The sequence below is a fragment of the Aquila chrysaetos genome, chromosome 24, assembly GCF_900496995.4.
Source record: "Aquila chrysaetos chrysaetos chromosome 24, bAquChr1.4, whole genome shotgun sequence".
Lineage (NCBI taxonomy): Eukaryota > Metazoa > Chordata > Aves > Accipitriformes > Accipitridae > Aquila > Aquila chrysaetos.
Window position 1 is genome coordinate 20,945,587 of NC_044027.1, and position 26,010 is coordinate 20,971,596.

The 26,010-nt window shown below is 46.5% G+C and overlaps 1 protein-coding gene across 6 annotated transcripts in view; it reads right to left on the bottom strand.

The window, feature by feature from the left end:
• Positions 1 to 10,864, bottom strand: part of GARNL3 (GTPase activating Rap/RanGAP domain like 3) — a 54,548-nt gene extending 43,684 nt beyond the window's left edge. For 3 of the 6 annotated variants that reach the window (XM_029999890.2, XM_029999889.2, XM_029999885.2), the window contains exon 1: positions 1,942 to 2,146. In XM_029999890.2, coding sequence (XP_029855750.1) covers positions 1,942 to 1,997 — 56 coding nt within the window. In that variant the 5' untranslated portion in view covers positions 1,998 to 2,146. Of the gene's footprint in view, positions 1 to 1,941; positions 2,147 to 10,009 lie in introns of those variants that run through there. The other 3 variants (XM_029999883.2, XM_029999888.2, XM_029999892.2) reach the window with 3 other exon arrangements.
• Between the last annotated feature and the right edge of the window lie 15,146 nt (positions 10,865 to 26,010).

Below are 26,010 nucleotides of genomic sequence, written 5' to 3' on the forward strand. Positions count from 1 at the left end.
GACACCTGTGGTGACACAGGTGAAAAAGAAAGACGTGATATCCATGTATGGCTTGTAAGGGGAACCCACAGGACTCCATTCCAGCCCAAATACCTAAGATCTATTCCTACTAAGGGAACAGAGATTCACACATGCAGCAAGACAGGGTATATTCATCAAATGATGCAGAGAACACCAAAACCAAGCAAGTTTAATGGGAGAAATAATCTATTTTCTTAGCTCACACAATACAGACAGAAAACACAGACAAGCTCAGAAAAAGCATAAAGAACAGTTTGTGCGCCTGAAAGGTTTATGCTCCTATCCTCTCCACAAACTACATTCCAATAATTTGAGGAAATACGTTGTCTTACCACAAACACACCCTTTGGTATCAAAAGCATTTCTCTGACACCACTCTTGCTATTTAAAACACAGGGGTATATCCGAGGAAATTGTTGATTAAAACAATAGTGTTTTAATACTAATATTCTTATCCATTTGCATCCCAATTCCAAATACCTAAACCATACCTAATCTTCAAACACACTGGCAGTCCTTTTAAAAATCAGAATTATACCCAATAGCTAATCTCTGCTTCTTCTCAGCCTAACTACTTCATAACACACTTCTACCTCCTATCATACTTGTCACCTGCTTCATATCAAGCACTTAAAGGAGAATCTTACACCAACATAAATGCTACACAGACAACTGCATGAAAGTTAAGCATCTTAGCCTCAATTTATGCATAGGTAAGATTTACATTATCGCACTATTTGCATAAGCTCACATATTCCCCAATGAATTCTAGCCTACATAGCTCTTTGGCTCTCCATTCTTGGTTACCACCAAGATTTGTACTCATCAACTCTCTGACATATCACATCATCTAAATTAAAACATACGCTGTGATTAACATTAGCTTTGCTTATTAATTTTCTTCATTGGATCACATCCTTCCTCAGTCCTAACCTGATCTACATCAGAAAAACACCGTTGGTCCAGTTATGCCAGTTTTAAAATAGTTTTCATGCTGTTAAGATGAACTGCCAGCACTGAAATACTTCGGTTTACCAGTGGCTCAGACCCTTTTGGCGTAATAATTTAAAGTTTACTTATATTGCAAAGTGTTTTAATACAGATGAGCCTTTATTCACATGAAAAAAACCCAGCTTATACACATTTGTACAGCACTCAGGGTATAATCCACCTCCCTCTTCCATTTGGTTGGGAACACAAGTGCTGTTGCATAAATGTACAGTAATGAGGAAGGGAGAGAGGACCATTTTCCTCCCATTTCAACCTGAAAGTCGAACAATGAAGCAAGCTTAAACATATTTGCTAATCTAAACGTAGGAATGTATTTTTAGGATCCTAGTGTCAAATCACACGTTTTCTCTTTTAGGAGTTTGACACTGGAAAGGCCTACTTGGGGGGTGGGGGGTAGTGGCAGAAGGGGGCGAGTTTGCAGATTGCACCTGTGTGATCACAACGACGTGGCCTGCACGCCTCTTGGGCTCTCCATTCTCCTTACCACCTAGATCTCTACTGGCCAGTACGGGTTAATCTGTTTTCACTGAAGAGGCAGGCGCAGGTACAAGCGCCCTCAGCAATCGGGTAATTGCAGTTACCATCCCAGCGGCATCTGCTTGCAGGAGCGTAAGGCTAAGTAAGCTGCGAAATCGACTCTGAAGACGCTCGCCTAGCTCCGCCCGCGGCACCTGCAGCAGCCCCCGAGGGAGGCGGCCGCAGCTCCGGGACCCCCGCTGCTCCGCTGCCTGAGGGCCAGCCGCCCCTCCGCGCGGGAGCCTCCGGCGCCGCCGCTCCGGCGGCCCCTCCAGCCCCCCGGCCGGTGAAAGCACAGCACGGCCTCTCCACCATCGACAGCGCGGGCCCGCACCGCACCGCATCGCGCCGCGCCCCGCCCGAGCTCGGCCCCCGCCTCCCCGGCGCCGGTACCGCTGAGTGAGGCCGAGGAAGCGGGTGGAGGCTGCCTCTGCGCTGCTCAGCTCCATGCGGGCGGCCAGCCGGAAGCCTCACCCCTCCGACGTCGCTCCCGCGGCTCTGTCCCGCGCGGGAGAGGCGACGGGAGCTCCGCGCACACATCCCGCTACCCCGGCGCACGACCGCCGCGCGCCCGCCCCGGCCCGCGAGCCACTCAGACGCCGCGCCGGCCGCCGCCAGGGCCCGCCGGGAGCTGTAGTCCCGGGCTGCGAGCGAGCGGCCCGGCCCGGCCCGTCGTTCGCAGCCGGGAGCAGAGCTCCGCCGGGAAGGGAAGCGAACGCGATCTGCGCCCCCCCGTAGCGAGGGGCCTTAGCCGGCACCGCCCTGAGGGGCCGGGCCCGCGGCAGCGCCCTTCGCAAACGCCGGCTTGGTAAACGCGAGAGGTAGGGAAGCTGGCTTCCGCAGAGTCGTCGCCTCGGAGCTGGTTGCTATTTAATAGGAGCAAACCCCTTTGCCAGCTCTCCATCCACCTGTGGTGCCTGCTGCATTCTAGAATTCAGGCTTAATGCTACTACTGTTGCATCAGTAAAGGCACATAACGTGTTTTCTTAACCTGCTCACCTACAGCTCAGAATCTTTAGAAGTGCAGGCGTCTCACAGACTGATAGCCTCTGTCATGTTCAATCGCAACTGGCCAGCAGAGTGAAACCTTACCGGGGAAGGAATGACAGCTGAATTCAGTATTATTTCTTTAACAAAGTCAGAAAGTCAGACGTCACGTGGGCAGAGTCTTTTGCTTGCCAGCCGGCACCAGCCCACTTCATCGCAATTGAGTCTTCAACGATCTCCACCTGTGTGACTTTAAAAGTCTAACGCATAACAAAACAGCAGCGCTTTCAAGTGTGTGAAGTTCTTCCCTCTCTTTTCTCCTTTTGCACAGACATACACTATTGTTCTCTGCCTTTTCAGGAGGTAAACATACTCTGTGCTTGTCATGTGACATAAACCCTGGAGTGAGGTTTGAACCCCCACATTGGGAATCAAAGCATAGCAAGGTGACCAAAAGTATTTTGACTGTGTGAGGACTTATCTTAAAACTTTTCAGTAGGAGTTGAAACCAATATTACAATCAACTATTACAACTAAAGATGAACCAATGTTTTGCTAGAGTAACAACTTGTATCTTGGGTAATCATAACTTGGATGACTGTATTCTGTTTAGACAAATTTCTTCAGTAATTTCAATTGCTTGTATGTTTTGCAATGAACTGCACTGCATTACTGTGTATTATTAAATACTGCAGCCATCCACGTAGTAAACTGTAATGACTTACTACATGACGTGATTGTGTGTATATTCTTATCTTTCTTAACAACAATTATTACAAACTAGTAACTTCAGGTAATACACTAAAACTCTACTTTGAGGTCTGAATTTAATGACAAGCTTCCCTAGTGTTAAAAAGGCAGTTCAATTTCCAGAATTCATATCATTCTGGGTCTCTCTGCTTATTCTGTCAGCCACTAGAAGATGAAGAGTGACAGAAGAGGGCAAAGGACAACCATTATGCAGTAGAAGCCACCAAAGAGCAACTTTTAATTAATGCTGATCTGCGCTGGTCTCAAGCTGGTGATGTACCGGTGAGGAATTCTGTCAAGCATTAGCCTTGCCTTAAAGAATTCAGACAACATAAAATGCTAAAGCTTATTAGAGTTAAGACCCATTTGGATCTTCTATAAGCGAAGTTTCCAACATATTGAGACCTGGGGATAGCTTCACAATGGAGCCTCTGGCAGCAATTCTGTCTGAGTGAGTCTGCACCCTCCACCAGTTACTTACTCCTCCTTCTATGTCACAGCATCACCCTTGGCTGTCAGTTCTGCCATTGTGTTTGAGGAGCCATGCTATCAGCTGCTCAATAAAGTAACTTGGGGTTAAAAAAAAAGAAAAAAAAAAAAGTCTTTCAAAAATGGTAGGGAGAGACTTTTTTTGGTTAACCAGGGAATTAACAGGATACAGTTGAATTGTGAGTTTAATAATAGATTGATTTGAGCAAACTACAAGCATGAATAAAGTAATAAAATGCATTTGGAACCCAGCATATTATTATTCTGAACGTCATATCATCATGTAGGACCACCTACAAGTTACATATCCCACAGCTGCTCAGTTTGGCAGATGGCACCTCAGGTCCAAATAAAAAAATCGTACCCATACACCCAGCCTCTCACGAAAACTGGCTGTTATTCCTACAGAAAAGTTATCTCTGTCCACAGGCAGTTGATGGCCACATCTAAGTCTATAACATAATGCTCAATGAGCAAAATCTAAATATGTTTTGAGTTTGGTTTTTTTTGGTTTTGTTGTTTTTTAGTTTTTACCCCTAATGCTAAAATACAGTGAGAATTCCATGCATGGGGGACTCATGGAGTAACATCTCTTCATGCTTTCTTCTGCACACTGCCTTTTTCCTCATACAGATAACTGCAGCATTTCATAGTTCTTCCAGCTAGAAATAATGCCATCAAATTTAAATCAGAAACATTTAACAATTTTTGGAATAATCTTCCTTCATTAACTATATTATTGTGCTTTTACTCAATGTTAAATGTATGGACATAGGTCAATCCTTTACAGTGTGTCCCCTGACAAATCCTCAAAGCTGACAGGAGATAGGAATCTGCACCTTAGCAACTATACCTTTGTTTTTAAAAATTAAATCTAAAACCTCCTATGTCTACAGGCAAGAAACTCCAAGAAGCTAACTGGTTATTTACTGCAAACAATGCTGTGTACTAGTTAACTGTATCACTAAATATTGTTTGTGGCTTTGAAGGATTATCTCCCATGCATGGAAAAGATCTTCCAGTTTTGGAAATCAATGGAAATAATTGATTTTAGCCCAGTAAAATAACACACTGTAAAGAATATCTTATTTGTTTGTAGACTGCCTGTATAGAGCTCATTACATCATAACTTAAATGTATGAACACAAATCCAACCATGTGCCACTTGAAAGTATATTTCAACTAATAACACTGTAAACTCAAAGCTGGCTGCTTATATATCAAGAAATACCCTAACGAGCATAAGCATGCATACCCAGTAAAATAACTTAAAAGGAACTTCTATACTAAAGAAACAAAAATCTTCATTGAAACACCAACAATAACCTCTTCTCAGTATTTTGCACTCAACCACAACTCTTCTTCTTTCTAAATATCTGGATTGCTTTACAAGATTGCCAAAAATGACGCTGTTTTTCTCTTGTTCCTTCAGAAGAACCTACTTCTGTGGAAATAATGAAACAGAAAGAACCTTCCACTTAAAGTACTTAATTTCCACTTTAATGCAGTTGTCATTTACCCCATTCCTCTTCCCTTCTGTGCACTAGGTATAAAACAGAGTTAATATGAATACATGCACGCACTCAAACCTAAGTATTTGCACTGTGGTGCCCCTCTGTCATCCTGAAGAATACCAACTTTTAAAACACAACCACTCTTTCAAACAGCAAAGAAACATAGCCTGCTTCTGCACAGATCTTAGCAATTGCAACAACAGCTTTTTCTCAGCCAATTTCTTTCTAAGTATGCCTCCTGAAATGAAAAGCCTGAAAAAGTTCTGGGCCTTTCTTATGCTGTACTAAAGTCTAACAGCATGCTAAAATTCCAGTCAGGGTGGAATGCAAGCACAGAGCCTCTAGATGAAAAAGAGCCACAAAAATTGAAGTTTGAAGTTTCGGGGTTTTTTTAAATATTTGAAAAAAAAAAAAAAAGGCATTTCTGCACTATGCTATAGTTTCAATGCTGCAATAAATCTTGAACACGATAAAAACCACAACATTCTTTACACAAAGGGCTGCCTCCCTTACAACATGCTGTCAGCAATTCTCTTCCCATTTTCTCAAACAACAAGCACACAAAGATGCAAGTGAGAAAGGTAATAGCAAATTAAGAAAACAGAGTGTCTAAAGAGGTATTCTGTAAATGCATTGGCTTGGATGCTTTCTAGCTAAAATTTGGGATTCCTGTTGGCAGCTTTTAGCAATGATGTATGTTTCTAGTATTCTGTTGCAGGATGCAGCGTGTCTCTGCAGTAAGAGGCTGGCAGAGACACAAATAGCAGAACTGCCTTAGCTTTATTTGTAATCACTGCTGATTCTCTGTCAAGTTCCACACTTCCCTCAAAAGAAAAAAAAACACATAATATAGAAACATGAGTTTTATAAGCATATGTATGAGAAACAGAGAGAGAATATTTAAAGAAAGGGACAGACAAAAAAGCCCACAGCCTATGAATTATAAAGAAGAAAATCCGAGAAATAGAATTATGGGAATACTAAGAAAAAGAAGTTATTCACTGGAAAAGATACAGGATGGTAATAAACCTGAAGGTTCATAAAAATGAACCCCTACTTTGTTTAATTTCCAGAATTACATCTCCCTTAATCTGCTTCCACCTTTATAATAGCATGGGTCATTCAAGTCCATTTGGTATGGATTATATAAAGACTGACAAAGAGCTCAATTCACCAGACTTGTGGTATCTGTACTGTCAGCCAGATAGGGCTATTCTTCTCTCAAAACAAGGACTCTTCATCATTCCTTTTGTTAAGGCATTGTAAAACAAGTTTACTTTCCAACAAACTTCAGGACAGATGAGATCCTCAGCACCTTGCAGACAAGGAATATACTTTGAAAATGATTGCAGACTCTTAGACAGGAATACAGCTGGTCTATTTCAGCCTGACAAGTAGCACTACAATTAAGATTTCAAAATAACTCTATAAATCCATTTTATCTCCTCTACTTTCCCAAAAGACCACAAACTCACTTTTTGTCATACTTCAAAAGGATGAACTTTCCCTTTATAGCAAAACCATTTTGTAACTCTCCACTGGTGATGTCTCTCATGTTCTTCTGAAACACGCAGTACAAAGTACTTACAGGGCATACAATGATCCAAAAAAGGAAGATATGTTTGATTTCCTTTTATTAGGCAAAACCAAAACCACTCATCTTTTTCACAACTGGATAGCTACAAAAAAAAGACAAGTCTAGAAGCAAATTTCTCAAAAGCAGACTAAGCCACAAAAATTGAAGTTTGGTGATTTTTTTTTTTTAATATTTGCAAAAGAAGTAATGAGATCATGAAAACCCTGGGCACATAGAGGACTAGAGTAAGATGGCTCAAATTCTACTTAAGTCCACATAGCCAGAATTTTCTACCATCTCATTATTTTTGAACCTTCAAATGTATTTAGCCAGTTAGGCACTTAGGTAGAATTCAGACCACTCAAATCTCAACAAGGTGGTCTGCATTACCTTCCATCCAGACATAAACATTTCTGCTGCACAGCCAAACTTTATTCACCATTACTGCTTCCAAGCTTTCCCCTTCACACTGTGCATTCAATGGACCTGTGTACACCTGAAGTGGCATGGGTTGGCCACTCCCTGGGCAAGTTTGAGGTTCTACACTCAGTGTAGCATACCTGCCATCTCTGAAGGCTTTCACAAGGCCAAAGGCCAGCTTGCTTACAAAACAACCATATAGAATGAGAGACAAAGTACTTCGTGTAAGCTCTTAAACTAGCTATATATATATGTATTTATATATTTGCTTGGCAAAAAAAATGGACAAAGACCTTAAAAATTACAATGATCAGTGCAGAGGAAGTAGGAAAATAATTTATGCTTAGTGAAAGATATTTCCAGAAAAACCTACAGTACGAGCAAGGCAAAGGACCCAGAAGGAACAGACCCTCAGCTGCTTCTTACTACCCTGCTGTGCACTGAACATTTAATGGATTGTAAAGGTATAACAGAATTTTAGCCATCTGCAGAAAGTTTTCTGTGGAAAGTACACCTATTCAGTATGCCTGCAAGTAGCAGAAACTAGTCAGTTCCAAGATAGCCAAGCAGGTAGGACAGATTTGCTATGGAATGCTGCTCTCAAGTCAAGATGCCACACCACAATGACTTCCATTCACACTATGCGACTAAAATAGTGGGCTCACATGGTGACTTGCCTGCCACATGAAAAGCAATGGAATTCAAGACACATCTAGACAGCATCGTACTGAATACTGAGGAAAAGCCAGTCATTGCAGTTTGGGCACAGATGAAATACTAAAATAAAAATTCAACTTATAAGTAAGAAACTAGAAGTGCCACAATTGCATTCTCTGAAGTGTAGTCAGCATCACATTTGACACCAAGCAGACAGGCAGAATCTCAGTGTGCAGTGGAGAATTTGGTACATGAATGACAGGTCTGGCTTACTAGAAATAAGGGAAAAGTTCTTGCAATGACACAGCTGATGCAAAGAGGAGTGAAAATCGAAATAAAATCCAATAAAGCTAATAAATCTCAAACCAGAATGCTCGCTGTTAGGAAAAAAACAACAACCAAGGGCAACTCCAACACAGGGCTAAAACTTCAATAAGTATTTTTAAGAAGGCTAATCCACAAAATGTGTAACTTAGGGAGAAAAAAACCATGACCATTAAACTGTATTTCTTTGGGGAAAAAAAAAAAAAAGGTGTATTACATAACTAGAACTAAAGTCAAGCATTGGAAACTTAGAATCATTTAGGTTGGAAAAGACCTTTAAGATCATCGAGTCCAACTGTCAACAATGCCCACTAAACCAGATCCTGAAGTGCCTTGTCTACGCGCTTTTTGAATACCTCCAGGGATGGTGACTCAACCACTTCCCTGGGCAGCCTGTTCCAATGTCTGACAACCTCTCAGTAAAGAAATTTTTCCTAATATCCAATCTGAACCTCCCCTGGTGCAACTTGAGACCATCTCCTCTCATCCCATCTCCAGCTACCTGACAGAAGAGACCAGCACCCACCTCACTACAACCTACTTTCAGGTAGTTGTAGAGAGCGATAAGGTCTCCCCTCAGCCTCCTTTTCTCCAGACTAAACAACCCCCATTCCCTCAGCCACTCCTCATAAGACTTGTGCTCCAGGCCCCTCTCCAACTCGGTTGCCCTTCTCTGGACATGCTCCAGCACCTCAATGTCTTCCCTGTAGTGAGGGGCCCAAAACTGAACACAGTACTCAAGGTGTGACCTCACCGGTGCCGAATACAGGGGAACAATCACTTCCCTGCTCCTGCTGGCCACACGATTTCTGATACAGGCCAGGATGCCATTGGCCTTCTTGGCCACCTGGGCGCACCGCCGGCTCATATTCAGCCGGCTATCAACCAGCACCCCCAGGTCTTTTTCAGCCAGGGAGGTTTCCAGCCACTCTTCCCCAAGCCTGTAGCACTGCATGGGGTTGCTGTGACCAAGTGCAGGACCCGGCACTTGGCCTTGTTGAACCTCATACAATTGGCCTCGGCCCATCAATCCAGCCTGTCCAGATCCCTCTGTAGAGCTTTCCTATCCTCGAGCCGATCAACCCTCCCTCCCAACTTGGTGTCATCCGCAAACTTACTGAGGGTGCAATCAATCCCCTCATCCAGATCATTAATAAAGATATTAAACAGAACCGGCCCCAAAACAGAACCCTGGGCAACACCACTTGTGACCAGCCGCCAACTGGATTTAACTCCATTCACCACAACCCTCTGGGCTCATCATTCCAGCCATTTTTTTACCCAGTGAAGAGTACACTTGTCTAAGCCATGAGCCACCAGCTTCTCAAGATTGACTGAACTCTAGCTATTTTTGCAGGTAACTGTTTGAGCCAGCCATTTCCATAAAAACAATTACTCTGAGTAATTAAAATATTTTAAATACCTCAGCAAAGCAGTGGATCAAGAAAAAAAAACCCAGTCTTTAAGAAAACAGTAGAACGCCTTGCTTTTTTAAAAATTCTGAATTTCCCAAATGGAACAATTAATCTGTACAGTTCTTAGTACAGTTTTGAGTGATTTTTAAGTCAAAGGACAAGAATTTCTTTTCCCATAGGCAATACTTTCTTATGTCTCTGAGAATACATGCGTATGCCTACCTGTACATATACACAAGCACATAAGCACAACTGAATATATATGTATAGAACACAGATGTCAACAAAAGAAAATGTAGCCTTATCAAGGGTTGGAAGTTCACCCAGACCTCATTCGGCAGAGTTCTCCAGAGACCTTCTGTTTGTTGGTTTATTTAAGGCCAATCTCTGATGGCGTCTGCTCTCTTTTCTCATGTTTCCGGGTCAACATCAGGTCGGGCAGGCCGCTGCCAAAGGACGAGGAGAACGTGCGCCTCGTCTGCCCCTCCCAGGGTGGCGGCTTCGGCACCAGCCGGCCTCGCTGCCCCTCAGGAAGCCCAGCTGAGGGGCAGCCCGGCACCGCCACGCCCGCGGCCCGCCCGCGCTCCCGGAGCGGCGGTGGTTCCGAGCGCCACCCCGCCGGCCGAGCGCCCGCTGCTCTCGGACGCTCCCGAGCCAGGTAGTTACCAGAGGACGCTCAGAGGCGCCGGGCACCAGCAGCAGCTGGCCGTGAGGCTGCCCGGCGCACCTGAGAAGGGCATCGGGACGCTCTACCGCCGCGGCGCCCCCACGCTCCCGTCGGTTTCGGCGCTGCCCTGCTGACGCGGTCCAGGCGAGCGCGCGGCGGCTGGGGGTGCGCTGCGACTCTCCCGCCCCCTCGCCCCCTCCGCTGCAGCGCGGCGCCTCGGCAGCCCGGGGGCCGCCGGCAGCGGATCAGGGCGCAGGCCGCGGAGCCCCGGCCTGCGCCGTTCGCCGGGTCCTAGAGCCCGCGGGTCCACGGCGCCGGCGGCGGGGAGGGCGCGGCATTGTCTGTGAGGCAGCTCGAGGGAGCGAAGCGAAGCTCCGGTTCTGTCATTAGCTCAGTCCCTTCGGTCTGGAGATTTTGGAGGCCGTGGGTTTTATCCTGTCTTGACTGGACACTGCTTTCTGGGCGGTCTGAAGGTCTGACCGCAAATACCGGGTGCTGTGGCAGTATGTGCCAGCGTTTGCTATGGGGGAGGGACTAGGGGCTCCGCTTAGTGCAGAAGCATAAATGGAGTAGGGGTGACAGAGGGCTGGGGAAGTGGTGCTGGGTGGGCAGTCTTCCTAGCTCTCGTATGGATGAGAGGCGCACTTCTGGTGACAGTGCACTAAACAGGTAGCACTCGGGCACAGTGACAGATGGTCCCCTGGCTTTCCTTCTCCTGCTTGTGGCAAGAGAGGGTGGGCAGGTGGGAGATGACTGCTGCTTCCTCCTTTCTGTGTTGGGTGTGTGCATTTTCATGCCAAGTCAGAGAAACATTTCGAGCATTGCAGTCTCAGTCTGTGCTGCAATTTCTCTGAGTACCACCATCTACTGAAGGCTGGAGTTAGCTGGGTACCTAAGTGAGCCTGATGGTCCTTGAGGGCTATGTGACATCCCGGTAATGAAGTGGAGCTGGAGGAGGTGACAAAAACAGTGTAGAGTAAATCTTAATTGTGAGAACAATGACAAGCCTCATAGTAGGGGATGATTCTGGGAGGGCTGTGCAGTTGCCTGGCCACTTGGTAACTGTTCTTGCCTTTTGAAGGTGCAAAATATATATAGCCTGGCAGTTGAAGGACTGTCACAGTTGGGAGCTCTGTAGACAGAGATCTGCGGCCAGCCACAGAGGACAAGCTCAGACTTGCACCGTTGGCACAGCTAAGTCCTGCAGCTATGTTGCACGTGAGGGAGGCTGGACGGGTGGAAGGTGGTTGTGTCCTAGTTGGGGATGGGGAAGACTGTGTGACAGTCTGCGTGCTGCTGGGTGGAAGGAGCTGGAGGCGGCAGGGTTTGAGACTGAAGCTGAGTGTGGGTACTGAGCAGGACCCAGGTTTGCTGAGCAGTGGCAATTTGAGTGATGTGTCAAGTGGTTAAGTAGCTTGAACTACAAATGTTCAGAATGTGGGTAACAGGCTAAAAAAAATTACTATTTTACATCATAAATATTTCCCCAGCTGCAGTATTTTACCTTTGTTCTGTGAGGCATTTCTGGTTAGTCTTTAGGGTGGGATTTACTGGCCAGAGGCAACTGTTTTAGAAGTGCTGTTAGTGACTGCAGGAGGGATATTACTAGTTGTCACAAATGCTTCTCTCTTAGCAGGTTCTGCTTTCCTTAAGAAAAGGCTCATTGCTTGTAATAAACGTCACTGGCTCTGGATGTTTGCCTGTGGAGCTGAGAGTACCCCAAAAAATTATGTTAATTGTCCCTAATGTGGATGAATTAGTGCTTACGGTGTTGCAGGTAGGTTCAGTGGAAGTACATTCTCATGTGGGTCTGCTGGTTCTCCTGCAGGGAAACTTTTAAAACTGTGGGCAAAAATTCCTCAGGTTCTCTTTGCTGTTTTCCTGCTCATACGTGCTTTGGTGTTTCTTACTTAAAACTGAGGATTCAGAGTCTTTCACTTATGGTTTATTTTTTAGAGTTCGTAGCTGAGGGTTGCTTACTCAGGGGTTGTAGTTTACTTTGTGTGCATCAGTATTTGTCAGGGTTTAGAGTTTACTCATTTACTGATCAGGCATGAGGATTTAAAATCTATCATTATCCATACACTTCAAATCCCCAACAACCATTTTGGTTCCAAGATTTGAAGTTTATAACTTAGATTCAGGATTGATGACTTACAAAAATGGAACTGTCTAAATCCCAAGATAATAAACTGTAAGCCCTAAACACTAGGCTGTGAACCCTTCTGTGAGGTTTGTAATCTTCTCCTGTGCCAACCAGGGTTCAGCTCTGTGCTCTCATCCAGGGTCTGGATTTGATATGCTGCAGTCACCTCACACAAAATCGGACTGCTACGGTAACGAGCGAGCTGAGAACTGTGAAAATGTCTTGTGGGGTTTTATTCTAGAGGTAGGGCAGAGTACAGACAGGTGAAATCAGGGCTTTTCCTCTCAAATACCAGAGCTGAATCCTATCCCTGAAGGAAAAAGGGGGTGGGTTTGACAGTTACTTAAGTTTCTTGCCTTGTCAAGGGCAGGAGCAGGATGCGATCCTTCCCTACTGGACTGATGAACAGTGGTCCAGCAATGGCTCCTCACGTGTCACAGGGGAAGGGGGAGCATGCTGGCACTGAGCTGTGTGATACGCTCACTCCCAGGTGTCATTAATGTGCATTCATTAATGAATGATTGCTTTATTCTTTCAACTCTTGTCGATATGACAGAGCTGCTACAGAAGCGACCCGGTAGACATACTGACAAAGATAGATATCTCCCCGAGATGTCCCTGATAAGCTCAGCCAAAACCCTCTTGATGGGGCGTAGTCAGCAGGACAAAAATACTTTGATGGGTGTTGGACAAAGAAACTGTGATAACGAGCTGCCCTTCTAGGAAAACAGGAGTCAGCAACAATTAGACTAGGAACCAATGTCCTACACCCACTTATGTATCCACACCAAAAAGGTATAAAAAGTAACTCACTACCTACCCAAAATGAGCTTCTCTGCCAGAGCTTCCTTGCATGAGATCATCTGGACAAACTGGACCCTTGCCAGGGACAGGTGGCTGGCTCCAGACTCCGCGATGCAGATCGTCTTTGAAGTGAGGCTTTTCCGTCATCGATTAGCCTCACTCCTGGAAGCTGTTTGGCGAGTGTCGTACCAGTAAAACATCACATAATGTATTTATAAGTGTGCACACAGGTAAAGGTTTATAAATATATGCTTGCTTCACTAGTTGGAATTCTGTAATATCTTGTAATATACATATATTTGCTTTACTCTTGTAATACATATACTTGCTTTCCTAGTGGTAATTTTGTAGTGACTTGTAATGTGGGTATATATACACACTATATATACTACTTTTATATATATGTATATATATTTGTTTTTAATAATAGTAATTTTGTAGTAATTTGTGATAAAGAAATTCTCAGAAACCCAGACCTCCACATCCTTGTATATTGTGGAATTCTGAGAACTCCACAGTCATGATCTTTACATGCCTGTGGGTCAGGTAACTCTCACAGGTCATGACTGTGACCACTTATACCATGTCCCTTTCTGTTCAGTAAAAAGTGCCTCAACACAGTGCTCCAGAGAGGAGGTTACACATCGTGTCTGAGAGGCTAGGGACTGCTCCCAAGAGCTCTTGGACCTCTTTAAGGTTCCTCAACGTTCCAGGACAACCCCAGTGCTGTTCACAGGGCTGCAGGGGATTTTTCTCACAGTGCCATCGACGCTCAGCTGTTAGAAACGGCTTGCATCATCCTGGAGGCAGCTGGGGCTCCTCAGTGCTGTGTGAGGGCCTGAGGCTGCCCCTGGATTTGCTATTAGTATCCTGAGATGTTCCTGGTGTCTGTGCTGGCAGGGGTGGCAGATGGAGTTTCCGTGATGATAGCTGACCTCCCATTGGCCCTGCTGAGGGCCACTACATGCATTAGGAGCACTTCGGTGCATACCAAGGCCCTCCATTTGCCCCACCACTGCATGGCGTTTATTTTTTTTTCCCCTTTTGTTGCACTGCTAGGCTCTCCATTTGTTCTCTTGTCCACTTACTACTTCTTCACATTTGCGTACTCCAGGGTGCTCTCTTTAGCTTTCAGCAAGCTGCTCTTGGGAGCTGGCACCCACCTCTGCTGTCCCGTCAGGCCCAGCTTTCCAATGGAGATAGTGGTGATGGCCCCCATGTTCCTGATGGGCTGCAGCTATGAATCAATGTGCTGGTGGGCCAGGCTGCAACTGGGGGCAGACGAGTGTGTGCTGTGTTGCCCATGGAGGGCAGTTGCATGTGGGGGAGTCATTGAATATCACCAGTTGGCACCAGAACTATGGCTGCAACTGCAGAGTAGGTGAAACATGGGTGGTTGTTTCATGCTTGGGCTGTGGGTCCTGTGATAGAAACAGTGGGGGGCCCAGCAGGCAAGGGGCAAAGGGAGAACTGGCCTGGGGCAGTGCCGGAGGCAGCAGTACTGGGGCTGCAGGTGGCAGGGAGGGTGCATGGTGGCAATGAGGGTCTGCAGTCATGGTGAGGCCACACGGAAGCTGTGCGAAGCTGCTGGAGTGCTGGGGGCTGTACCAGAGGCAGCCAGCGGGGAGCTTACTGAGGAGTCAGAGTAGTCCTGGCTGAGTTAGACATGGGGTCAGGTCAGGGCTGCGTCAAAGCAGAGGGTCAGGGGAGGAGGGGATTGGAGCAGTTCAGGGCTGTTCTGAAAGCACAGCACAGTGCCAGAGAGCAGTAGGTGTGTATGTGGTGGTGATGAAGCTCAGGCACTGTTGGGCCATGGGCCAGCATTGGGCATCACAGAGCAGCACTCTGTGTTCTGTAGGGGCTTCCAGGTCTGGACACCAGGTGAAACGACCTCTATGTAGGGTTACACCTCACACAGCAGTATGCACTGCAGCACACCAAGAGTTCCAGTCCTCCGGCACCAGGATTCCAGCCTGCCATATTGTTCTGTACTGGGCAGAGCTTCCAGTTGTCCATGTTGTTCTATGCAGCATGCCAGGAGATGAAGTCTTCTGGCGCTAGAATTCCAGTCAGCCACTTTGTTCTGCGCAGCATGCCAGGAGATTGCCCCAGAGCCTTCTGATGCCTGACTAGTCCTCTGATGACGCCTCCTGCATTTCTTACTCTGTCTCAGAGATTTCTATTTACTCACTCCCTTCAGACAACATTAGTCCCCTTGGGACCACTCCAGAGGCCACCTTTGTACCCCAGAACACTTTTATTGCCCTCTACACTATCTAGAGTGTCTCTAGCGAGTCCCTTCTCCCCCAATATCTGTACTTGTCTCTCATCTCCTCCAGAGGTTCTCTTTGTGTCTGAGCCTTCTTTTACCCTTGTAGACCCTGTTAGTCTTTGTAGTTCCCTCAAGACCTCTCTTGAGGCCTTCTTTATACCCCAGAGCACTCCATTCTTCATCTGTGCCATCTAGGATGCCCATATTAAGTTCCTGGCCCTCTGAAAACATCTGTGCTCTGCTCTAACCCCCTCCCAAGTTCCTAATTTTTTCCCTGAGACTTTGTTTGTCATTGTAACACCCTTTAGATCCTTTGAGTTCCCTCACAACTAATTATCAGGCTTTCCTTGTGCCCCAGAGCACTCTGTTAGCCTTCTACCCCACCCAAGATCCCTGTTTTGGCCTCTAGGAAGCTGTCTGGAAGCCCCCCTTGTGCCTCAGAGTGTTCTGTTGCATGTCAAGTCCTTTGAGGACCCCTTTGAGAACTCTTCTAGCTCTCTTCAGTGACTAGGTCAGAGAGACATCCTAGGAGTCTCGGTGACCTGTAATTATAGGTGCTGTACAGGAAACAATTCCCTCAGGAAGTAGAGGTCTTGCAAGTGAAGGCTTCTTCCAAGAACATGTTTCTGTTGTCTTATTCAGCACTATACAGAATGCACTCCTGGTGTAGCTTTGGTAGCATATGTGGCCCAACAGAAATGAAGGGCAGCAGTATAGAATTTTCTTTCTTAGAAAGAAAACTACAACCTCATGTTTCTGTTGCTAGTACTGTAACAAATTTAGATCAACTGTTTTTCAGTGTAGCCTTCAATAACCCCAAGTGCTTTTAACAGCTTAAAAGAAAGGTTTCTGTTTGTCAGAGTAAAAGCAAATTTAGATTATCTACCTGTTTATATTGTTGCTGTGATACATTCAGTCATAAAAGAGCAGATACAGTCTTTCACAGTAGCAGCCTATTTCTCTTTCCTGTGCTTAGCATGCTGTAAACCTAAGGGAAAGTAAGAGACAGTTCTGCCTAGCTGGCTGTCTTTATATGTTTTGCTGGTTTTCCCCTCCCCTTTCTTAAGGGATTGTAGGTGGTGTGGTAGGTGGGGTATATCAACCTCAGGTCTCACTTGAGGGATCTCATTCAGCTTGTGATTTCTGAAGGGGTTAGTGGTCTGGGTTTGGTTTTTGTCAATAGTAGTCTTTGATGCTAGTTGAGATATTTGGGAAGATCTGTTTTCAAGCTCAGGGAAGTGGAGGCTTTTCTTTGAGGTAAGACCAACAGGATGAGTCAAGGCTGAGTAGTGGGCGTAGCATGAAGCATGTTTATAGGGTACAGTTGTTTCTCAAGTCAATAAATGACTACAGGGTGTTTGAGGTGGGGGATGCTACAGCTACTTTTTTTTTTTTTTACAAACATATTTTCTTGAACTTCAAAGATTATTGTTGAAGGAATGTTGTTTTCTTGCTGGATCTGTTGGAGGTGATGGAAGCGGGGATCATCATCTTCTATAGGACTCAAGAGAACATAGTGGTGCTCAGGGCAAGCATGTTCTCCATGCTTGCATCCAAACTTGCATCCAAAGTTCCTTTGCATCCCAAGGAAGTAGGGGATGTACAAGGCATGTGCTTTTTCCTCTGCTTTTTGTAGGTGCTGCAAACAGTCTTAGAGGGGCAAAGCAGTATGCTGATGAGCAGTCCTAGGAGGTGAGGATGTTGGCTGGATTGGGGTCAAATTGCAAAGTAGCATGAGGCAACTTAGTGATGTTTTTCCCTTTGGTTTTGTAGGTGTGGTGGAGGGCTGTCCTCAGAAGTGACTGAGGATTTCAGGCAAGGCTGAGTAGGAGAGAGAAGTGGCATGGCTGGCAATTGCTTTTGAACACAATTGTCACTTTGTCACCCTAGTTTTCTAGGCATCATGGGAAATATACCAACGGCACCATCTCACTGTGGAATTAGAGTGGAGAAGGTGAGTGGAGTGACACAGTGCTTCTGAGGAGGGTGCTCTTGAGGAAGAGGTCTGTGTTGGCTGACATGACAGTGACTGCTGGTGCTCTATTACTGCAGATGCTGAAGAGGAACCTGGTGATTGCAGGAACATCCTGGTTAGAGGATGAAGTCCTTGTCAAGGATGGGTTCTGACCCCCTAGCACTCTGAAAGCTAATTTGAGGGGCAAGTGATATGTCTGGGTGGGGGAAGAATAGGAATTGGAGGGTGGGGTAGGCAGGGGGTTTTAAGTCAGTGCTGTAGAGAGGACTGCTCAGAATCAGTTGTGTTTGGGTGCAGACAGATTGTGCAGGGTCTGTTCCATATGATGCAAGCATGTTCCAGACAGGGCAGTTCCAGCCTGTGTCTATGTTGTGGTGTAGTTTGTGTAGTCTGTGTTCTGTGTCCTATGCCATACCTTCATCAGGTCTTGATGACCCCATTACTCTCGGTGCTTGGTGAGCTCTGCACGCGCTGCAGTAGGCATCCATGGGGTCTTGATTGCCTTGCCTCATCAGTGCAGTCCCAGTCAAGTGCTTCTTGTCTCACAGTTGAAGCTTAAAGTGTGGTTTTGTCTTGTGTATTTTGCATTGTAGGTGTTTCTGGATGGTCATTGATCTAGGCTGTGTCAGCAGCTTTTCACTTAGGAGTTCTGCTTCTGTGGGGTCCTCTTCTGGTGGTTTCTTCCTTACGTCCTTATGGTCTTGGGTCTTAGAGCCCAGCTTCTCGCACATCCATCATCCCAGTTCTGATGGCAGCTTTCTGGCACGGGCTGTGGCATTCAACTCTTCTCCGGAGCTGCATCAGTACCGTGCTGTCATGGCACTGTAAAGCTTCTTGATTGATGATGTTTTCCTGTCAGGAGTTGTTCTTGTGTCTTTTGGTCATGTTGGTAGTGTTTGTGTGTGCATTTGGGATGGAGCTGTCCTGCCTGGGGGTGTAGCAATGATAGACTGAGGGGCAGCGTAGCACTACCGTGCTGCCCTAATATGTTGATCTGCTCAGTTTATTTTGCATTGGACCATATGGTCCATCTCTGGGTGAGTAGCCAGCAGTGGTTGGGTGACTCATATTGTTTGTTTGTTTGGTTGGGTTTTTTTGTCAGATGCAGAGTGACCAGCTGCATATCAAAGGGTGATGGACATGGCCAGCAGAGTGCTGTAAGAAGGTGGCCTAGCATGTAGTATGGGAGGGCAAGCACTATTGTTGGTGGCTATGACTAGCTTAGGCTTTTTTTTGCTGCCTGGTCCCCCCTGTGTATTTCCATGTTTTTTTGGTGTCTTTTGCGCTTTGGGACTCTTGTACCTCTGTTAAGGGAGTCAGTTGGAGAGACGCTCAGGGTGACTCTGAATCATTGCCTATTCACAGTAAATAATTTATTTCGCAACCAGAGATATTTTGGAGATGGAATTCTTAAAGGATCTAATTCTGCTTTTTGATTCATTCCTATCCAGAAGGTAGTTCTGGTAGAAGTTAGGTGGTATGCACAGTCTTGCTAGAAATGAAGCATAACCCCAGAGCGTTTTGGCTTTTTTATAGGAAACTAAAGCACATCAATTTTGATAACAACATCGTCACTGCATTTAATGAGCTAGTTTCTTACATAGTTTAGAAGGACATCTATCGTTTTCTATCTACACCCCAGAAAAATTAAGCTTAATTACCTACCTGGTGACATTGCTGATGCAATAGGTGTAGCTGTAGTACAGGAGCAAGTAGTGTCATTTCCTAGAGGGGTTACTTTCTCTGTTCAAGGCTTTGCTTGCAGTAAATTTAAGGCAGGTAAGAACAGTGCTGCTGCTCCTCCAGCTGACTTTATAACTTCTGGTGGTTTGCCCTTCCCCTTTCCCAGGTGATTGTGCTAAGGGTGGTGGGCGGAGGCTCGGGGTATTTGAGCCACAGCCTCTGCTGAGGAAGCTTATTGTGCCCCTGGGTTTCTCTGGTGTTGGTGCTCAGCTCTTCCTTGAGTCCTTTGTAGCTTTTGAGCTGGCTCAGCCCTTTGGGAAGAGGTGTTTGCCTGAGGTAAGACCTTCAGGACCAGTCAAGGTTCAGCAGCATGTGCAGTAGAAAGTAACACTTGTATGCAGCTTTTTTTTTTTTTTTTTTTTTTTCTTCAGGTCAGTAATTTTGTTTTGAGTGTTCAGGGGTAGAAAGATGGTTTAATAGTATGCATTGTTTGTTTTTTGGGTTTTTTTTGTTTTTTTTTTTTTTTTATTCTTCATGCATTCTGTTTTCCTGGATTTCCTGACTTTATTGAAAACAGAACCTTGTTTTTTTCACCAGTTCTGCTGTATGCTGTGTAAGTTGCTGATATCTCTCTTAACAGGACTGATGGTGACATTGTTTAGCAGGGGTTAGGATGAGCGTCTTGTATGCATCTGTATATGGAGTTTTAGTATTTCTGAAGAAAGCAGAAGGGCCATGAGGCACAGTGCCTTTCAGGGTCTGGGATGCCTCATTGCCTTTCCTCATTGCCCACAGAATGCCATGTTGTCTCTAGAACCTTTGCAGCTTGTGGCAGGCCCCTTGTAGATTACAAACCTTAGGACTTAACTTCATTTTGTGGGCATGTGGCAGAGCTCAGAGTCTCTGGGGAGTTGTAGGTTAGGAGGTCCCCCCAGAATTTGGGATGTGGCTCAGAAGAGTGGCTCCTGAGGAGCAGCCAATGAAGGGGGTTCAGGGGTGCAAATACAGGGCAGGAGGTGTCAGGAAGCAGTGGGGTTCCTTTCCTGGCAGTTGAGAAGAAGAAAAGGGGTTTCTAAAGTTTTGGGACTGGTAGGGAAAGGGAGGAGGGTTCACCAGGCTTTCTCAGAAGAGTTTTGCAGTTGGGTTTGAATGTCATAGAATTGTAGAAAGGTTGGAAGGAACCATAAAGATCCTCTAGTTCCAACCCCCTGTGGCAGTACATTCCGCCCCCCCCATCCTGCGAGCAGGAAACAAAACTTCTCCAGGAAGGGAGAAGGGGAAGGAAACCCTGGAGGCTGCAGGTTGAAATTTGAACTGGCCAATCGAGATGCGCCAGGTACACCGAGGTGACCCTCCTAGCCAATAGAATTAAATGACCACAGGTCAGATTCGACAGGGGTATAAACGGGGTCCTGCCGGAGGACACGTTGGCAGTCCTCCTCGGAGTAGCGGGTCTGCAGTCGGGGACTCCCCCTCGGGTCGGGGCACCGCCCAAGGTAACTCCTCGAGGGAGAGAGCCCTCAGCTTTTAGGTGAGTGATATGCGCATTTTGAGCCATCACTTTAAATCTTGGGGGTTCTTAAGTCGGCCGTGTAGTACTAATTCTCTTTACATCATTGAGCCTGTGGTTTTATAAAATGTTACCGGACTTCTAACTAACTTTTGCTGAAGAATAAATCTGAGTCTTAACACCTGTTGGATTTGATTAGTCGTGCATCCATAACATTTTAAATTGGCGTAGTCAGTAGGATGGTGTTAATGGAGGAATTATTATGGAGGCACGGCTGCAGCCCTTCTCCCCCAGGTCTGGACTGGGCGAAGGAGAAGTGGTCTGACCTGGCAGCGGTTGTGGAGAGAGTAGAACTGTGCCGCGGAAGTAGTCCGCAAGACAGCAAAGGCAGTGTGTGTGCCCTCCTGGGCGCCTGCTGGATTCAAGCACAGAACCGAAAGAGTGATTCTGCTAAAAGGCAAGGGGAAATAGATTGTCTGAAGGTGGAATTGGAGGAAAGGGATGTGTGGCCCCTTATTGAAACAGAAGGGCACGTGGGTCCGCACAGTGGGAGCCCCCAGAGCGCTGCTTGCATGGCCCCTCAGTCGGGACCCGAGCTCGGCGAGTTGCAAGCTAAGTTTTTGTGCAAGCCGGGCGAAACCGAAACTGAGTATTTGTGGAGAGTTTCTTTAACGGGGGGGGGGGGGGGGGGGGGGGGGGGGGGACCGGATACTGTTGAGTGATGATGAAGCAAGAAATTACTGGGGACCGGGAGTGTTTCTGAATGAGGGACCGACAGGGGTTCGGTCAATAATGTCCCGAGTAGCTTGCTGCGCTGGGGGTGTGGACCCCAAGGAGAGAGGAGAATCTGTTACTATCTGGGCAAAGGGATTGTCGGAGTTAACAGACGGGATGCAAAAAGCCGCCTGTGTTCAGGCTATGTATGATAGAGGTCAGCAAGGGATACCGATGACTGCACCGGTGGATCCCCGCCACCTCAGACCCTGTATTAGAGGTCTGCCGGACGTTTTAAAAATACACATCCAGTCCCTCAGAGAAAGAATCCAGGGGGCCATTGATCGTAACCGACAGAACCCCCAGGGGCCGGCCGCGCACATGATGACTTGGGAGGAAGTACTGCACAGCATAGTAGTTTATGGGCACGAGATGGGATGGATGGATGGAGCTGAGCGGTGGCACGGAGGGTGGCAGGAAGGTCCGGGCAGCCGGTTGTAAGCCCTGCCCCCTCGAGCGGTCTCGATCTCGCGGGCAGGCAGACTGGAATTACGATCCCAAAAGGAACGATCTCTGGCAGAAGGCACTGGCACTGGGGGCACCCCGAGCCATGCTGGATGGGCAGTCCGGAAGTTGGTGGAGTTGCTGGAGGGGAAAGCTAGAGAACAGAGGGAAGCGCCAGCAACCCTGCCCCCTTGGGAGGAGAAATGGAGCCCTTCCGCGGCACTGTGAGAGGAACTGGACAGGCAAAAAACCCTAGAAGCTGCGGTTTGGGGTTCAGGCCGCCCAATCTGCATGGTAAATACTTGCCAATGGTCTGCCGATAAAGAGCCTTATATACGCATTCCTGTGGGCCCAAAACGGATAAGTTTAGAATTCTTAATCAATACAGGAGCCCAGATTAGTGTTTTAAATGAGCAACAAGCTAGCGAGCTGGGAATTAGGCCATCAAGAAAGGCTATAAACGTTAGGGGAGTAACAGGGGCAACAGAAAAATGCCCCATAGCCCGAACCCAACTTTGGCTACTGGGGGAAAAAAGAATGACAGCTGTGGAGGTGGCTTTAAGCCCCTATGAGGGAAATATACTGGGATTTGATGTGCTGGCAGGCAGACAATGGTATCTACCCAATGGTAGGGTGTGGAGCTTCGTGGGCAGGGAGGCAGAGGCTATCCATGTGAGAGCATTGCAGATTGCCCCTGCACTACCGCAGTCTAAAGTAACCCATGTCCCTCAATACCCACTTCCAGCCACAGCCAAGCGGGGCATTTCTGAAGTAATTAATGATCTGGAGAAAAGAGAGATCATCAGTCGCACACATTCTCCTTACAATTCCACTGTTTGGCCAGTCCGTAAATCAGAAGGAAGGTGGTGACTAACAATTGATTATAGAAGATTGAATAGTAATACCCCACCGTTAGCTTCGGCCATCCCAAGTATCACCTCAGCAATACAGGCTGCAGCCCACCCATGGATGGCTGCTTTATATGTCAAAGATATGTTTTTTATGATTCCCCTAAGGGAAGAGGACAAACCCCAGTTTGCCTTCACTTGGGAAGGCACCCAATATACCTCTAATCGACTTCCCCAGGGATATGAGCACTCCCCTACTATTGCTCACAATGCTTTAGCCAAGCTCCTTGATGCTGTGGAGGTACCACCAGGTGTCCACATCTATCAATATATAGATGATATCCTAGTTGCTGGGGACAACAAGGAACAGGTAGGGCAAGTGGCTGAGGCCATCTGGAATCTGTTGGTCAAGAATGGGCTAGACATTCCATCTTCTAAATGCCAAGGTCCAGGACAAGAAGTCAAATTCCTAGGGGCATGGTGGATAGCTGGGGCAGTTGCAGTACCTGATGACACTCTGTCAGCAATTGAAAAGGGACAGACTCCAAGTAATAAAACAGAATTACAACAGCTGCTAGGTACCTTGGGCTATTGGAGAAAACATATACCAGGATTTTCGGTGATTGGCCGCCCTCTTTATGACTTGCTCCGAAAAAAACCAGAAAATGGGATTGGACTTTGCAACATACAGAAGCCCTCACCACTCTGAAAGATGAGCTTAAGGCTTATCGGAGACTAGGTCCATTGCACCCACAAGATCCATTGAGAGTGGAATGGGGATTTGCCGAATATGCCTCATACTGTGGTGTGTTTCAAAAGGGACCAGCCAGGCCTTTATTATTTTCTTCCACTGCATTCAAAGAAACGGAGCAACGATATTCAGATTGGGAAAAGGGGGTCCTCTCCCTCACTAGAGCAGTTAAAGAGGCTGAAAAGCTGCGTACCTCAGAGGATGTTATAGTACAGGGTCCTTTCCCTCTCTTAAATTCAATCCTCAATGGGTCACCTCCTCTGGAGGGAATAGCCCAAAAGGCCACAGTAAGGAAATGGTATGCATACGTAGAAGGGATAAGCCAATTGCTCCCACTAAAAGAGGGTCTGACTAAAGTTTTCAAACTACAGCAACCTGTAAACCCCGACCCAGCCTTGCTGGGTCAACCGTATAAACCTTCTCTGAGGAGGCACCTGAATTTGTGGCAGGCTCAGATATGCAAGGAGTGTGGTTCACAGATGCATTTGGCCATTGAGTGGGATCAAAGTGGCAATATAAAGCAGTAGCATTGGAGATTGGTACTGGGAAGGCAGTCGAAGAAGAGGGTGACGGTAGTGCACAAGTAGGAGAACTATGGGCTTTATTACTGCCCGTAGAGAATGGTGCTACCATCGTCTATACTGACTCTTACGCAACCTTTAAGGGTGCTACAGAGTGGTTATGTCAGTGGGAATCTAGTAAGTGGGAAGTAGGTCATGTGAAAGTGTGGAGGACAGAGGACTGGCAATGTCTCCTGGCAATAGGGAGATCCTGACCTTTAAAGGTGGGATGGGTGAAGGGACATACTCGGGATGGAACCCTAGCTGCGAAATGGAATCAGCAGGTGGACCACCTGGCCCAAATCAGGATGGTCACCAGTGAGAAGGAGGATTGGGATAGACTAGCAGAATGGTTGCATATTAAACGAGGCCACTCAGGGAAAGCAGATCTCTATTATGAATGCCAATCTCGGGGTTGGCCAGTGTCTATGAAAACCTGTGAAGCAATTCTTACAGCTTGCCCGCAGTGCCAAATAAGGCTTAAAGCTAATCACCCAAACCAAGCTCCGGCCCAGCATATCAGACAAGGCAAGGCTCTTTGGAGCACGTGGCAGGTTGATTACATTGGTCCTTTAAAACCATCTCATGGGAAGAAGTATATTTTGGCAGGAGTGGAAGTGGTATCAGGATTGTCTATGGCAACGGCTGTTGGTACAGCCACTGGAAACCAGACCGTTCAGGTCTTGCGAAAGTGGTTTGGTATTCTACCTACTCCTGAATGCATTCAAAGTGACAACGGATCACATTTCACAGCCACAGTGGTACAAGACTGGGCTCGAGGGGAGGGCATCAAATGGGTGTTTCACACCCCATATTACCCCCAAGCCAATGGTATAGTTGAGCGAACCAATGGCTTGATTAAAAAACATGCTGATGTCTCATGCCACAACTGGGACACACGATTACCACAGGCAGTTTTTACTGTTAACAACTGATGGGGAAATTATGGTAATCCAAAAATTCGAGCATTCAGTCCTATGGAACCATTAAGGGGCAAGGATTTTATTCCAGGCGACCAGAAACATCAGCTCCCACGGGAGACATACGTGGGCCAATCCGTCATGGTGAAACTGCCCTCCATTGGTATTGTTCCTATGACCTTAGCAAAACCCAGAGGCCTGCATGCCTGGGAAGCTTTGGATGGAAGTGGAAAGACTCACCGTATTAGTGCCCAGTGGATAATACCGGACTTCTAACCCTGTGACCCGGTTTTAAAACCGAGGCCTAGTTGTGCTTTTTTACAGGACCATGAAGGAACGAGTCATTCCAGTCCGTTTGCTGACAGTGATGACTGCGACAGACGTGGATGATGAAGATCTGGATAATAATGTCGTGGCAAAATGATGGACATTAATATCGCGAGTCCTTGACCTCACATGAGAGCAATATAACAATTATAGTGGATCACCAGATGTTACTATATCCTCCAGCTAACCCATGGGATCACAGGGTGGGGTTGGAATGATACTACGCTACACTCTGAAATCTCACATGGAGGCAATTGTTTCTGGCACGGGGTGGGAGACCAACATTCTCTAATCTTTAATAGTGCTTGTAGTTATGATTACTGTAATCTATATTGCAATAAGTTGTATCAAATGCTTGGTAGTAAAGCCTGTATTAACGGTTAAGTATACTCCTTTAAACTGTCTATACACTGAATATTCCTGTGTTCAATATTCCGCTTTGGTTCTAGACCAGAAGGGAACGATGACCCACAATGAGCGTCAAACTCGCCAAACTGCACCCCCTTTTAACTTTGGAGGCAAGAGGTGACTGTACCACCACTCCAAAGAAACCAGTCGAATCATGACTGTGGTCACGGGGTGGATTGTGGCAGTACATTCCGCCCCCGCCATCCTGCCAGCAGGAAACAAAACTTCTCCAGGAAGGGAG